This window comes from Podarcis erhardii (genome assembly GCF_964252035.2).
Source record: "Podarcis erhardii genome assembly, chromosome: 17".
NCBI lineage: Eukaryota > Metazoa > Chordata > Lepidosauria > Squamata > Lacertidae > Podarcis > Podarcis erhardii.
The window spans coordinates 12587602-12603786 of record NC_138515.1 but is presented as its reverse complement, the minus strand read 5'-3'; the positions used below and the strand labels follow the sequence as shown (position 1 = coordinate 12603786).

The following is a 16185-nucleotide window of genomic DNA, read 5'->3' as shown; positions in this document are numbered from 1 at the left end:
GAAAACCATAGCTTGAACTATACGGACCTTTGTTGGCAAGGTGATGTTTCTGCTTTTCAAGATGCTGTCTAGGTTTGTCATTGCTTTTCTCCCAAGAAGCAGGCGTCTTTTAATTTCGTGGCTGCTGTCACCATCTGCAGAAAACAGGGGTGCAAAGTAGGGCTGCGGAATAGAAGTGGCTTCAGAAATTGGGTTGGAAAGGCAAAATGTGAGTTTAGTAGTTGCAGGAAAGGGGATGCTCTGGGAGGTTGATGTGAGGGAAATTGCAGGGCGGTAGGTTTGGTGAGTAGAGCAAGAAAGGGCACAGCCTAGTAAACATGTAAACACTCCATGTTGTATTATGTAAATAATGTGTGTGCTAGACATTTCCTTTGCAATGAACCCACCCCGGAAAGAATCTACTAAAGAGCACCCATGGACTGCACTTATGGTCTCGTTCCTTCCCTCTCCTGCCACCTTGTCGAGATATGGGTTGTTCTCGCTTCTTAACCCTTTGATCTCCAGGGTCACTTTTTTGAGATGAACCTCTTAACGCAACAACCAGCTCCCATCCACGATTGGTGTGCTGGTGCGTACTGAGGGCCAGTCCCAAATTTACATACCTTTGGACAAGCAAGCATTCTTTATGGCTGGCTGGCTGGACTGCCATGGTTTTGGGGTTTTTTCCCCCCCGGTACGTGTGCCTACAAAGAGCACGGGAGCATATTTGGAGGATGATTTATTTCCCTCCCTGAAAGATTTCTGCCTCTCCTGATTCGCGTCCCCCTTAACGGCATGTGTTATATATTGACAGGGATTAAGTTTCCTCTCCTGAACGGAACAATGTGCGGGCAGAAAGCGAGCTAAGAGCTACCTTGCTGGTTCCTAAACGCAAGCAACGAACTATGCCAGAGCTTCCAAGCAAAGCACTCCTCCTCTCCAAGCTCTGCCACGCTCCCTCTTTCCTTCCACCCCTCTCCCTCCTTCCTTCTCCCAGTTATCCTTGTCCGGGACCCCCTTTCCCCCCTTTTGTTATTCGGCATGTCTGATTAGCCCGAGCCTGATTGGCTGCCTGCCTGTTCCGAGAGAGATTCCATGCAGATCAGCCCCTGCTCTCGCCCAGTCCTCGCTCAGGAAACGTGAGCGCGGCGGATGGAAGCGGAGAGGCAGCGGCTCAAGCGCTAGCGCCCCGCCGCCACCGCTGCTGCTGCTGCGCCGAGCCTGACAGCAGGCAAACGAGGCAGGAGAGCCGCTTAGCAGCCGCAGCCGCTCACTCAGTGCCTCTGCCTGACCGACTGAGATCCCGGCAAGGATCCAAGCATGGAATGGTGCCGCCGGGCAACAGCTGGCGCTCTGCTCCTGGCTTCCCTGCTCCTGGTAAATGCCCTTTCTTCTCTTTTACTAAAGCAGCGTCGGCCGCAGGATGGTCTCTCCTCCCTTGCAATGACTGGAGAACTTAGGCGGGGAGAGCGCGCGGCGAGGCTGCTCCTCTCGCAGAGGTTCCAGCCTCGCAGGGCAGGTCCCGTTAGGTGGCAGTGGCTTAAAGGGCAGGTACAGAGAGTTGGGCTCGCCTCTGGTGTGGATAGGCAGCCCCTGAAACTTCTGGGTCTTGGAGGGGAAGCCCACACTCCTGACATCCAGTTCTGTGGTCAAGGATGTGCCTGGGATTCTTTCTAGAAGGGATGCCGTTCTTTTCCCTCCTCTTAAAAAAACTATTTCGCCCACTCTGCGAGAGAAGGAGAGAAAAGCAGGTCCCGCAAGCGACTGAAGGATCTAACCCTGCTACCGCAGTAGCGCGCTGATCTCTGATCACTGCAAGATTCTCGCGCAAACTTAGCTGCTTCTTCCCTCTCCACGGTGCCAGGGATCTTGCCCGTTTGATGATCTTAAGCGCGCGTTATTTCAGCCAGACGAAACTTTTCAGATAGGAGGCTTCCCTAAATTGAATGACGGATGAAATTCTTTTGCGAGTTGGACTCTTGGGCTTGGGGGTTTGGGGGTGTTAAAAGGGAAGGCTCCGTTGCAAATTCTCCCCCGTGGGTTACTACCTCTCCTCCCTACTCTCCCTCACGTTCCCAAAAGCGTCGCTCACAATCTTGAAAAGATAGGCTCTTGCATGCTGCTCGTGTCTTTTGTGTTTGTTTGTTTTTCCAAATCACTTCTGGTCATTTGGAATAATTGACTCGTTCATGCTGATCGTTTTGCAACAAGAGCTAAAGTTGGTCCGGGACCAGGAATGGAGTTGTCCGTGTGAAGGATTTCACAAATGCAAGGGGGTGGGGGGTCAGAAATGATATTTGAACGTCAATAGTACTGTTTCTGGTGTGGTTCGAGGAAAATCCAGTCTGTCTATAAATACGAATTAAACTTGCTATTGCACACTAAGGTCCACGAGATATTTGAAAGTTTATTGCTGACTCACTCTCTGTGACAGGGATATGACTCTGCACTTCACTTGCACTGTAAATACTTTCCTACAGATGGCTGCTTATCCGAAACCGGGTTACTGTTTGTCATTGTAATTATTGCCAGCTCTACTGCTTATACCAACCATCACTTTTATGGGCAAACTTATTTTTTTGGCAACAAGTGTTGTGCATGATATTGTACATGCCACTGTCCCCAAATCTTTGCACTAGTTATGCACATATTATTTCATTGTGCATATCAACATTTGTTTTTAAGATAAGATGTGTAAACTATTACAAATCACTAGTATAAATGTGGCAGGAATGGGTAGCTGGTCAGGCTTATCCGGGGCTTTTTACCTGCAGAACCTGTTTTCAGTGCCAGAACACATCAGTATTTCTCTTGCCACTGAATAATCACTTCCATAATAAAGGGGTCGTTTGAAAGCTCCTTGGGGCAGGGCCTATCTTTTGCTTATTTTACACTGTAAAGGGCTGTGCGCATTATGCAATAGTGATTTGTAAACAAATCTTCATCCTTATTGCTCTGCAAGTCAAAAGAGCGAGGCTCTTTCTTCCTTTCTGGATTCATCCCAGCAGCAAGAGAAAGAGTATTATATTTGGAGCATGCTTGCGTTAGACTTGCATAATTGTTACTCTGCGTTGCCCTGCCAAATCGTGCAATTTTAATCCACCAAGAGCCAGTTTCTGAGAGCAAAAAGGGGTGCTAAGCCCTCCTTCTCCTGCAGCGTACCTCCCCACTGCCAGCCCCAATAAGCTGTGAGTGAGAGACTGTGGGCAACAGACTGGTTCACCATGCCTCAATCACATGCCCCTTTCTCTCTTAAAATTGATCCCCGCTTTATACACGATTGGAAAACTTTGTTTTGTTTTTTTGGTATTCTAGGACTGACTGAAGCAAGAGTTGAAGCAGCGTGATTTGGCTTCATCCTCAGAACATACCTAAACCAAATCTCCATTACTTGTGAATTAGGCACTCATTTCTCAGTTCACTAAAATAAATAGTACTCTCTGCTGCCAACCATTATGCATTATTCTTTAATGCTATATACCAGTTTGAGTTGGGTGAGTTGATTTGGATTCTTTTCTCTCTTTTAAATAGATTTCCCCATTCACCACCAAATAAAACTTAATTTGTGCCTGCAGGTAAGTTATAGGGGGAAAGGGGATGAGGGAGATGCAATCTCAAAGGTACACAAAACAATGCAATGTTTTTTAAAAATATTTTTCTTGCCCCAGTGCATTTCAAAGCACACCGAGTAAAGCACAATAAAATGATGAGTGATGGGGAAGACTATGTTACACTCCCCCTGCAAATTAATATATGTGTTTTGGCAGGCAAGCAACTTTCTGCTTCACTGTTTGGCTTCAAAGATCTTTATGGGTGGAATGAGATGGAACAAGAAATTTAAAAGAGAGTTGAAGATAAGAGAGGACATAATTAGGGAATTAATAAGCTAGCACTTAAAGTGTGTGTGTGTGTGTATGTGCATGTGAATCATGACTTCCGTTTCTCTTCTAAAAAAGTTCCCCTAAATCAAGTGTGATGAATGAGTGAATTATGGAGGGACACCAAGAACAGGATATAGATTGTAGAAACCTGTGGATCTCTAGCTCCTCCCTTTAAAGTAAGTCACCCAACTTCAGCTCAGCATTAATTTATGTGGGAGAATGAAGCATATTATGCTTGGCTTTTAGTTCTGGTCTAAAAGGTCACCTTTGCCTTGCAGGTGTGGCTTGCAACAAGAAACAAAAAAACAAGGTTACATTAAGTATGCTCAGCTACCTGGGTAAAGTCAACTAGAAAGGTATCAGAGCTGAGTACACACATACCTGTTGATCCCTAGGCTGCTTGTGATGTCAGATGAGGGCCACACCAGAAGCACCAGAAGCAGATTCCTCTCTTTGGTAGATGTCTGCCCCAATCATTAATAAAACAGGGGGTAGGGGCCCAGTTTTAAGAGCAAAAGGAGGCTGTGAGTAGGTGGCCTGGTTTTTTTGGGTTGCTGGCACTCTAGGTTGCTGGCACTCCAGTCTGGCACTCCAAGCAGCACTGGGTGGTTTAGTCTAGGCACCATTTCAGTTTCCCACAATTCACTTGAGGTAGCATGCCTTTTGAAGGCTGTGAGGAGTTAAAATGAGGGCTGAACACAGCCACCTAGCAGTGCCATCACTGTTGCCTGCCTCCAGGTAAGCCAGTCAGGGCACTATTCTGAAGGGCCTGACCCCTCCTCAACCCCATCATTTGTTGTTAAATCTGGGCCTTGTAACCCTCACTTTATTCATTATTGGTGCAGGCCCACATTTCTGGGGGAAAAAGAAATGTGTTTGCTGTCAATTCTAGCATACCCCTGACAACTTCCATGTATGTAGAGCTGTCACTATGGATTTGCTGGAGAATAGACTGTAGCTGACACTTGCAGACACCTCTGTATGCATGGATCAGGAAAAAAAACCTATCACCTCCTCAGTACGCTGAATGAGTCAGCCCACATATAGATCACACAAAGCAGACAGGAGCCTTGGTTTTCATGGCTAGCTTCCCAGGATGAGCATAGGACATGTCTCGGAGGGGAAAGGTTTTGCAATTTTTCTGTGAACATTTCCCGTGCTACTGGTTACGTGCTGTGACTGGGAGCCTGGAAAGCTGGCGTGCATGAGCCCCTAGAGACTGAAGGTCAAAAACCTGAATGGATTGTGGTTATGTGAGCAAAATAGGTACAGTGGGATAAGTACCTGGGGTTTCCATCCTCCAAGCCAAGGATGGGGAACCTGTGGTCCTCTAGAAGTCCCAGTCCCAGCGAACATGGCCAATGGTCAAGGGTTATGGGATTTGTAGCCCATCTGTTTAGGGACACAGGTTCCCCATTCTTGCTGTAGGCCAAACGTGTGCATTCATTTTAGATGGTGTTGCCCCCACTCTTCACAGCCTTGTTTTGCAAGCCCCCTTTCCCCTACTACAAGAGATGCTCAGAGTCTGAACAGTCAGATGGAGTGCGGAAGTTCCAGACATCTCCCTAATCCTTTACTTCACTCTACCTCTGGTCTGAATATCACCATTTTTTCATATTTCTGCATAATGCAAAATGGGAAGTGAAGGGGCAGCTTAGCCCAGTTTGATCAAAAGCCATCCTGCTGTGTGCTGGAGTAATTGCTCTGCTGCTTTCACCAAGGTCCACATCCTAGGTTAAGGTTTTTAATCTCTGATGATATGTTTGCCATGGTACATCCTCTTCCCTAGAGCCATCGTCTTCAACACTTTCTTCCTGTAAAAAACAATGGGTCGTAGTTCCAGAAAAAGCAGGAATTGTGTGGTCTGCAGTAGTAGTGTAGAATGCATCAGTTCTTTATCCTGGCACTCAAATCCTCACATCTTCACCAACGCCAGTTGGGGACCAGAACAGCACACACAGCATTGTGGCTGCCAGGAATCAGATAATGCTTTAGCAACAAGAGACCACTTTCAGTTGATTTGTCAGGGGGTATAAACAGCAGCAGATGTGTCTGCGTAGCCGGAGTGAGGGCAATGAGCCCTGTCCTCACTTTGAATGGGCTTTGCTGTGTAATCATACAGCCAAATCATGATGTCATCCTGTTGATGATATGATATTACCCCAATGGGCTAGGGTCACAATAGTCAGGAAGAAGCACATGGCCAGGAAGGGGAGGAGGGGAACGACACTGGAACAGCTGTAAATAGAAAGCAATCAGATTGTGAAAAGGTGTGAATGTAAGCACAGAACATGTTGGGTCCCTTGGTGGCTGCCCTTATTATGCTGAAAATCCTGCTGTGAACACTGACCTATTACCTGGAATCAGATGGGCAGAATGGATGTATTTCAGTCTCACCACCCAATAAGCCCACATAGATGTGTCCAAGAAGAGGTACCACCACTTTGGGAGTATGTTGATGACAAATGATTTACACCCTGAATCATTTGTTGATGACAAATGATTTACACCCTGAAATGCTAATATCCTTTGCACACGTAGAAGCAAACCTGTTTTTGTCACCAAGTGCACGCTATGGTTTTCCCAGTAGTGATGTATGGAATTGAGAGTTGGACCATAAAGAAGGCTGATCGCTGAAGAATTGATGCTTTTGAATTATGGTGCTGGAGGAGACTCTTGAGAGTCCCATGGACTGCAAGAAGATCAAACCTATCTATTCTGAAGGAAATCAGCCCTGAGTGCTCACTGGAAGGACAGATCCTGAAGCTGAGGCTCCAAGACTTTGGCCTCCTCATGAGAAGAGAAAACTCCCTGGAAAAGAACCTGATGTTGAGAAAGATGGAGGGCACAAGGAGAAGGGGACGACAGAGGACAAGATAGTTGGACAGTGTTCTCAAAGCTACCAGCATGAGTTTGACCAAACTGCGGGAGGCAGTGGAAGACAGGAGTGCCTGGCGTGCTCTGGTCCATGGGGTCACGAAGAATCGGACATGACTAAACAGCTAAACAACAACAAGCACGCTCAAGAAGAAACGGAAGCCACTGAGAGTACACTCCCATGGAGAGTCCTCGCAGGATGCATGCATTTTTTTCATGCATACTTTGAAGTATATACTAAACACCTAAGAATGCAATGTGTGAAGTGGCGCTGAAGTAAGTGAAGACTATATGTTTGAGTTTCTCAAGAGATAATTTAGCATTCCGCCTGCCACAACATATAGCTGAGGGCAGCAGCAGCAGCAGCAGGGCCACATCCAGCCCCTTGGAGAAGTCTACCAGACCCACCTCTGGTTAGAAGCAAAAGAATTCCAGACATTAGATTTCACCACTGACCTCGTGAGTGCCAGGACCTCCAGCCTCCTTCATTCTTGTAAAAATTCCATATTTCAGTGATGCTGACACAGAGTTCAGTGGAAACTCTTCACATATGTTAGTTCATAGGAATGTAGGCCTTATTTTGGCTGATAGGCAAATATGCTGCCACGAGCAAAAAGGAGTTGAGATGGGGGAACCCTGCAAATATTGCACCAGCTCTGGCTAGGCAGCAGGAGGGAGGCATTGATGTTCTGTCTCTTCTGCCCCATCACATTCTTTCTGAGCAGGAGTGGAGCTGTGATTTAGCATCCTCGGGTTCATTGAGTCACTGTGCTCATAAGAGGGCTGGCCATGCTCAGCCTCTGAAGGTCCCACTGCATGCAGATCGAGAACTACAAACCATCATACCAAAGGAGGTCCCTGACACTGCAAAGACCTATCAGGGGACTGAGCCCAATAATTTTTAATTAGGTTTTTAAAATAAAAATAAATCTCATTGCTTTGTTATGCAACAGGGCCTGAACTTGCAACCCAAGATGCTAACGAGTAATTAATTTTAGAAATAAGGAGATTGGGGAGCAGGATTGTCCAGGTGGCCATCTTTGTTGCTTTTAATTTCACTGTTGTTGTTGTAATTGTTGTTGGTTAACACATACTCGTATTTTTCTGTGCATATGCAGTTCTTCCTTGTGGGGATGTGGATTCAGGTTTATTAATCAATGTATTTCTGCAATTGTTTCCATGCACATGCACTTAATTTGATATAGATTGCCAAAAATTGGCGGGGAGGGAATCTTGAAGAGAATTGGTAGGTAGCCAGGTTTAGCTTCTGCTAAAAGAATTAGCAGACTACTACTGTTTCCTTCTGAGTAGCTGCACAGGTGCAGCTCTGCAAGTCGCTTGCTCCAAAAATGAGAGGGGGGAAGACAGGAAAGTGACCAAGAGGCGGCACAGCATGAGTCTTTCTCCAGATCAGTTGTGAAATAACTGGAACCTGCTTGATGAAGTACATAATGGGAGAGGGGAGCCTTGAAGTTCCAGACTTTAAAGAGAGCATGCTAAATTAGGCCCCTTTTTGTGAGTAGATATCAGTAGCAGATTATGTGTGTGTGTGTGTTTTAAAAACTGCCAATCCAGATGCACCAAAAATAAATAAATAAATTGTAAAAAGGGGGGTTCTAATTAGTTGAAGAAACATTTATGTGACTGAGATTTGTCAGAGGTGAACATTTTCCGCAGTATCCACAAGAATGCATACATGAGGCATTCTATGAATGCGAAAAAACTGAATGAGAACCTATGTAGCACTGTGGTTGGGCTTGTAAGACCCAGGTTGAAGACCCCCTCAACCATGAAGCTCACAGATAACCTTGGGCCAGTCCAAGCCACATGGACACACTCATATGGACATACAGTGGTACCTCAGGTTACATACGCTTCTGGTTACAGACTCCGCTAACCCAGAAATAGTGCTTCAGGTTAAGAACTTTGCTTCAGGATGAGAACAGAAATCGGGCTCCGGCGGCGCAGCAGCAGCAGGAGGCCCCATTAGCTAAAGTGGTGCTTCAGGTTAAGAACAGTTTCAGGTTAAGTACGGACCTCCGGAACAAATTAAGTACTTAAGCTGAGGTACCACTGTATTGAGGAATGAGTGTGATTTCTGAAAAGAAACCCTTCATTGGGTGGATGAGGAGTTGTAGGATAACAATTCAATGAAGTTTTTATTATAAAAATGCAGGGATTCCCCCCCCCCCTTTTGTGAGGTTATGAGTGTGGAAGATAAGAGAAACTAAAGATTTCTTTTTTTAACCACGCCTTCATCAATATTGCATAGAGTTCCTGTCGTGTGAGGTGTGTATGCACAGATAAAGCCTGCTGCTTAAATTATGGTTGATAAGGTTGGGAGGCTGTTGATGAAAGAGATTCACCTGAGGTAACAGAGATGGAACGAGCTTGCCTGCCATAATCTAACCGCTAATATTGATGCTTCAGGAATCAGATGCAGACCGCTGGACCTTATTTGACCCCCATTGATTTGCACCAGTGGAGAATTTGGCCTTGGCTTGCAAAATGAATGTACATTCATAGCCCTAAAATTCCAATGACAGGGACCAACAAACCCAGGTATTTTTCGGTGGGGTGAGAAGAGATGCCTTTGCTCCTTATATAGATTTTACATGCTGAATAAAGGAGCCAATAAAAAACAACAACACCCCAAAGAGGGTTAAAAGGCCCATTATGTTCATTTAGAGAATGCAGAATAGACACAGGGAGCCTTCAGTCTTCTCACCCAAAGGGAATGTGGCTGAGACTTAGGCTGCTCTTTGACATGGATGTTCACCCTGACTTGAAGTCAAACCACTTCTTGTCAAAGAGTCATTGAATCAAATTTGCATTTGCTGTCTGCTCCTTTTCAGGGGCCTTAGCTCTCTTGCCTGCCATTGTAATAGTTTCAGGAGTAACACTAGGAATGATAATAAAGTACATGGGTTCCCCCTCCCCTCAAGAATTTCTTTCCCCTTCTCCTCCTCCTCCTCCTCCTCCTCCTAATTTATACATGGAATCTAGTCAAGTACAATAGTCCATTCCATTCATGCTCTCCTCTTCTATTATCTGTTTTGGATGACCATTAATGCAATTAGCCTGTGGACTGAATCTTAAATTCCTTGTTTTACAGCTGAACTCAGAAAAGTTTTCTTCTGTCACCCCCCCCCTTTTGTGTAGATATGTCTATCACTCTAAGACTGCCCATCTGTTTCTACGTTTATAGCTGTGCGGAGGAGAACGATTTTCCAATGCTTGCTCCAAAAACGCACATGTTCTTTTTCCATGATCACTCACTTGTGTATGCGACCGGCACTCAGTTGTGCCAGCTGAATAGGTGCACACTGTACTCTGCTCTTTACACATGCAGTCAAATGGCTTTGTTTATGCACACGATCCATGTTCAAAAATACTGCGCCGTTTTGACAGCCGTGTCCAAAACTTATCTGGTGCTCTCTGCCACTCGGATATCTTTACTGCACCTGAGTTCAAAATCAGGAGACTAAAAGCTTATCCACTGGGTAAAAGGGTGTTTATCTAAAGCAGTGTTTCGCAAACTTGGGTCTCCAGCTGTTTTTGGACTACAACTCCCACCACCCCTTGCTAGCAAGACCAGTCAATGGAAACTGTAATCCAGAAACAGCTGGAGACCAAAGTTTGGGAAACACTGATCTAAAGCACTGCTATGCAGGAGGTATCTGAGGAAGCAGTGATGGGAAGAATCCTGAAAACCTTTAAATATGTCACTAAAGACAATCAAAGAGGTCTAGCATAGATTATTAAAGGGTGTAGGTATTAAGTCAAACAGTACATGAGACAGGAAACCTGTCTCAGAGCGTTACCACTGCAGACTGCAGGTGTGAGCTCCTATGATCCTATGCACCTCAATAAAACATTCCCAGCTGATAGAAAATATATTGATTCATTTCCTTGACATGTTGTTTGTGTGGGAGCTTATTCCCACAGGCTTTGGGGAACTGGCTGTTTTGAATGAAAGGGCAGATGACTAAGTGGTGGCATGATAGCAGGTTATAAAATTGTACATGGCATGGATTAAGTGAATAGAGGGAAAATTTTCTCCCTCTCCCATATCACTAGAAGCTGAATGTTGGAAGATTTCAGATAAAAGAAAGCATTCCTTCACACAGTTAAACTATGGAACTCTCTGCCACAGGAAGCAGTGATGACTATAAACCTGGATGGGACTCAAGGTGGATTACAGATGAAATAAGAACAGCTAAAACAGAGAAAAGAAATAATAGGAAAAACAATTAAGCATTAATATCATTCAGCATCTCACTCTTGCTCTTTCTGAGGTCTATTAAAAACATGCAGATAATTATAATAAAAACAGCACCAGCTCTTTCATTCAAAGAAGTGAGTTCCCCAAAGCCTGTTGGAATAAGAAAGTCTTCGCCTGCCATCGGAAAGACAACGGGGGTGGGGAGCCAGACTAACTTCTCTAGGGAGGGCATTCCAAAGTCTGGGAGCAGCCACCAAGGAGGCCCTGCCCCTACCAAGCATGCATACAGGCATCTGGTTCAGGCAGTGTGAGTGTGTATTGTTAGTTTCTGTTTGTGCCACTGTGCAGTGCTTTGAGTCACAAGACTCTGTTTTTCATTCCAGAGATTCCAGATTGTTGGAAGTCTCACGGAAGACGGGAGACGGATGTGATGTTTACTGGTTTCCTGTTTCCTTTGTTTTTTCAGTTGCTCTCTGCTCTCACAGAGAGAGGATGCATTTCTTTTCTGTCTGCGTAGCTTAGCAATAAAACCCTTAGCATGTAGCTCATATTTCTCATCACTTCTGCTGCTTTGAAACTCTGCGTAATGGAAATGTGCTTGGAGCCTCATCAAAGGCTCAGGTCGTGAATTATCGTCGGAGGAGATTCCGGAAGATGAGCTTTATCAGCTCGGTCATAGCGGAGATTCTGACATATATGTGAGGGAAGAAAAACTGGGTTTTGGGTCACATTCGGATGACCTTTTTATTCGGCAATCATCCTGAACTGTTTGCACAAAGTTTGTGAGGAGGTTTAGACCATGCCAGCTATTTATTGAACAAGAATTCTGATTAGCTTGGTTAGGCAACATTGTGTCAAGCACATGTGATCCCACAATTTCCATTCACTTTCCTGATAGCAAAGAGGCTGACTTTTTGGAGAAGCTGGCTAGTTGCGTGAGAACTCCAAAGCAGCTTTAATTGTACAAACTTTAGCGGCATGTGACAGAATAGAGACAAGACTGAAGTGCCCTCAGTCTTGTCCCTTGTGTGTGTATTTGTGTTAACGATGAGAGGCTGAGTGTGGAAAGTGCATGTATATTTCCTATATGGCACATACCTTAGCCATAGAATGCATATGCGTGTTGTGGGAGTTGAAGCATCATCTGTGATTGTTGTCTTGACTTATGCGTTCTGCATGCAAATGGATTGTGTTGTGTTGATCTGTGGGGAGCTGATACCATTCATGTATTGTATGCCTTGATGGCAGGAGACTTGTGAGCACATGTAATAGCTGTGCATCTTGAGAACAACAGGGTATTCTTCTGTGGGCCCCACCCTCTGAGCTCTGCCAAGGTGCCAGGATTTTGAATTTTTCAGGTTTGCAAGCCTATATGTCAGCTATGAAATTAGGCAAGAGGTTGAGAGATCTTTGCCCAAGGATATCCAGGTAGATCCCCGAAGGAACAGAATCTTCCCTGGTTCCAGTTCTGATAGTCTGTCAACACTGTCATACTGGCTGCTTTGTAGACTAGCTGTTTGCAAATTCCCACAAGAATGACTGCATGGCAGTGAGCTTTGGTCCCAAATGCAGTTGCAGTGACAGTAGCGTTGCAATTCTTAGTAAATAGATAGGCATTTTTCGAATTTCTTTCAGCACAATGATTTACCATAAGTTTCCTTTCACATCCCTACCGTTGCTGCTGCTGCTGCTGCTGCTGCCGCCACCGAAGTAGAACATGCTTTAATTTCATTGTAAAAACCCCAAATAGTTGTGGGTAAATCAGAAAGCTTCATCATCAGAAGGGTGGGATGCAGGACACAGTAGCGAGAAAGCTGTGCAAGAAGTATGAGTGCAAGATTTATTCCATCTCTGTGGTAAGCATATGCAGTGCTTGCTAATAGCTTCACCACCTGTGAATTATACCTCATAAATGGGTTCCGACTGCTATTTTTGTGTAGAAGCAATAAGCGGTATGTTCCCTGATTCTACACTACATTAATTTTTTGCCGAGTTTCCATTTTTGTCTTTATTACCTACTTGGAATTTCTTCCAAAGCACCCACCCTTTATTAGGGTGGTACACTGAGTGCGGTTTGGGGTTTTTAGTATTATTAATAGCAATAGTTTCGCAGTGGAAGGAAGGAGGTGGGCGATAACGTAAGGCATCCTGAGATAAAATCCGGGAGAACTGAAGAAATAAGGCCGGAGATTATGTGCAACATGCAATAAATCCAAACTGTCCCATAAAATAAATATAACTCATTTTATTTCTACACAAAAGTACTATTGGGGGTATTGGATTTCTCCTCCCTGCTTTGTTGGATATAATCTTAACCCCCCTGTTTGAAGTCTGATAGAGTTGTGTTTAATTCCTGTGTTGCATCAATAGAACCATAAATGAAAAGGTATGAAAGAAGTAATAACGGCTTTTATTGTTCTGGTGCTGAAATACAGCCAGGAGAATTTACTTATTTTCCCTTCTTTCACTTTTTCCTATGCGGGCAAATGTCAGCCAATCAATCCACTTAGTTTAAACAAAGCATGGGAAAGGGTGGGCCTACCCAGTGTTCTCTACAATTGTGGTTTCTCCACAGAACCTGATCTTCAGACTTCAGGTCACACTTGCTTGTGTGAATTTTCTCTCCTGACAGGTGCTCACAGAGAGCTGTTAAACTTTGGGAGGGAGCTGGAAGGGAAAGAGGAAAATTGGAGCTCAAGGGAAGAGGAGATGCCATGGAGGGCAATCAGGACTTTGGGCAGGGATGGACACCTCAGAAAAAAAAATTGGTCTAACAGTAGTTGTGAAGTGTGTAAAAGGAAATGCATTGCTTTCTGCTTGGTGAGCAGAAGGGAAAGGTGGTTGTATCGTTCTCTGATTTTTGCAGTGAAAAGACATCTTTTGGAGGCAAAGTGTTAGGAAAAGAGTTAAAAAGGTTGCTGCCTTGGATTCAGCTTAGCCACATCACAAATGCTCTTGTAGTAGTAGTAGTAGTAGTAGTAGTGATATTTATACCCCACCCATCTGGCTGGGCTTCCCTAGCCACTCTGGGTGGCTTCCCACAGAATATTAAAATACAATGCTTCAGCAAATATTAAAAGCTTCCCTAAACAGGGCTGCCTTCAGATGTCTTCTAAAAGTCAGATAGTTGTTTATTTCCTTGACATCTGATGGAAGAGCGTTCCACAGGGAGGGCGCCACTACCGAGAAGGCCCTCTGCCTGGTTCCCTGTAACCTCACTTCTCACGGTGAGGGAACTGCCAGAAGTTCCCTCGGAACGGCCCTCGGAGCCGGACCTAAGGGTTCGGGCTGAACGATGGGGGTGGAGACGCTCCTTCAGGTATACTGGGCCGAGGCCTTTGAGGGCTTTCAAGGTCAGCACCAACACTTTGAATTGTGCTCAGAAATGTACTGGGAGCCAATGTAGGTCTTTCAAGACCGGTGTTATGTGGTCTCGGCAGCCGCTCCCAGTCACCAGTCTAGCTGCCACATTCTGGATTAGTTGTAAGATGTTCTGCCTGTTCCATTTTGAAAACTCTACCAATTGTTAATTATCTCTTCCGTTGTTTTTAATCAGCCCCCCCAACAACTTTGGTGACTACTTTTTCAAAATTTCAAGCGTTTCTATAAAAATGTTATGGTGAGCACAACATGCAAACTGTTGAAGTGATATACTGTTGGTTGTATGGCGTGCCAAGCTTCCTTCTAAGTTGTTGTCCCTTTAAAGGAAAGGTGTGAGCTCAACTTTGGCTGAGATTCTTTAGTGATAGAGAGGCAGGAGGTTGCTGTGAACTTAACGGAATTAGCTTCTGTTATGTACTGAAGTTCTCACCCTGGGCCAGCAGGGGGATACTGTAAATAGTTTTCACTCAGGTTCGCATATGCAAATAAGGGATTGAAAGTGATGTTCAGTGATTGGATAGTTACAGAAAGTGTTACAGTTGCGTTGTAGTGGAGCTCTATATAAGCAGGCTGGCTGAACCCTTCAGTTCAGTTCTGTTCTGGCCTGTGAATAAACAAGAGCTGTTTGAAGAATCGCTGTGTCGTCTGATATGTTCACCCACAACTTAACAGGTTCGTTGAGTTAGGTGCTGATGTGATGGGCACCAGATTATAAAACTTTATAGAATCTTGCTCCAAGTAGGGCTGCTGTGACCATCCCCCCCCTTCTTCTTTTCTTTCTACACATTTGTGCAAAGGAGAACCTGACAAAGAAAACACCCAATCAGACAAATTGCTTTGGCAATTTAGCTCTACCTGATCACCTTAAAGGGGGCGCTGTGATTTATGCCAGGCACATAATGACATTGAACGGAAAGTTATTTTGCCTTCTGTAGATTTGAGCGAGTCATTATGAATAAGTTCATGTTGTCTTATTTTAACAGATGTGATAGACTGAGCGCAAGGCCTTTTTTCTCGCTGCAACTGCTCTGGAAAAGTGTGTGGGCCTGGCAGAACCCAAACAGACCGGGTATGCCCCTCAGAAGTAGGGCACCAATTTGACCTAGTTCCAGATGCTTGGCCAGTGAAGCGGGGGCAGGGGGGCCAGAAAGGCTGTCACCCTCCAGATGTTGCTGGACTCCAACCCCCTTCAGACCTAGGTAGTATGGGCAATGGCCAGAGAAGATGTCCAACAACATCTGGATAGCCCCAGATTCTTCCCTTCCTCCTTTTCTAGTGTTTGACTAAGTTTGAGGAAAGGGTTATAGCTGCTGTTCAGCCTCTTTATCATAGTTCTGAAGAAACAGAGGGATTGCAACATATGGTGAATCACCTTTATCTGCCAACTCCTGCCGGGAATTAGAAAAGTTGAACTATAGCTCTGTATGTTCATCCCCCAGATGGAAAAAAAGTGTTGGTCATCAGGAATTCAGAGACTCGGTACATGAGGAAGCTACTATAGCGTATGTGTTCTTTTAGCTAGTTGCCCTAATTATTGTTTCCAGCCCCTCCAATAGAAAAACAAGAAACCACATCCAAATATTTTTCATATCTATATAGAAAGTGCTCTGTGATGACATTATTGTGGGTATATAACATGCACCATAAGGCATTTTGCTAATCAGCTGCCTGGAAAATGACTCTTGGATTTTACTGGCAGGAGAAAAAAGATACAATCATTGCTATGTATAACCGTGTCTCTGTCCCGGGAACCCCTGTAATGTGGGGGCAATTGTGTTCCTAATTGCAAGAAGCATGCAACCAGGTGGAGAAGGTGAACCATGTTCAATGAGACACAATAAA

At 44.8% G+C, this 16185-nt stretch overlaps 1 protein-coding gene across 1 annotated transcript in view; it reads left to right on the top strand.

Annotated features, from left to right (window-relative positions):
- Nucleotides 1-863: 863 nt before the first annotated feature.
- Nucleotides 864-16185, top strand: part of ADAMTSL1 (ADAMTS like 1) — a 256986-nt gene continuing 241664 nt past the window's right edge. Inside the window, exon 1 of the mRNA XM_081844758.1 lies at nt 864-1356. Within this exon, the coding sequence (XP_081700884.1) occupies nt 1300-1356 (57 nt within the window). The 5' untranslated portion in view covers nt 864-1299. The remainder of the gene's footprint in view (nt 1357-16185) is intronic.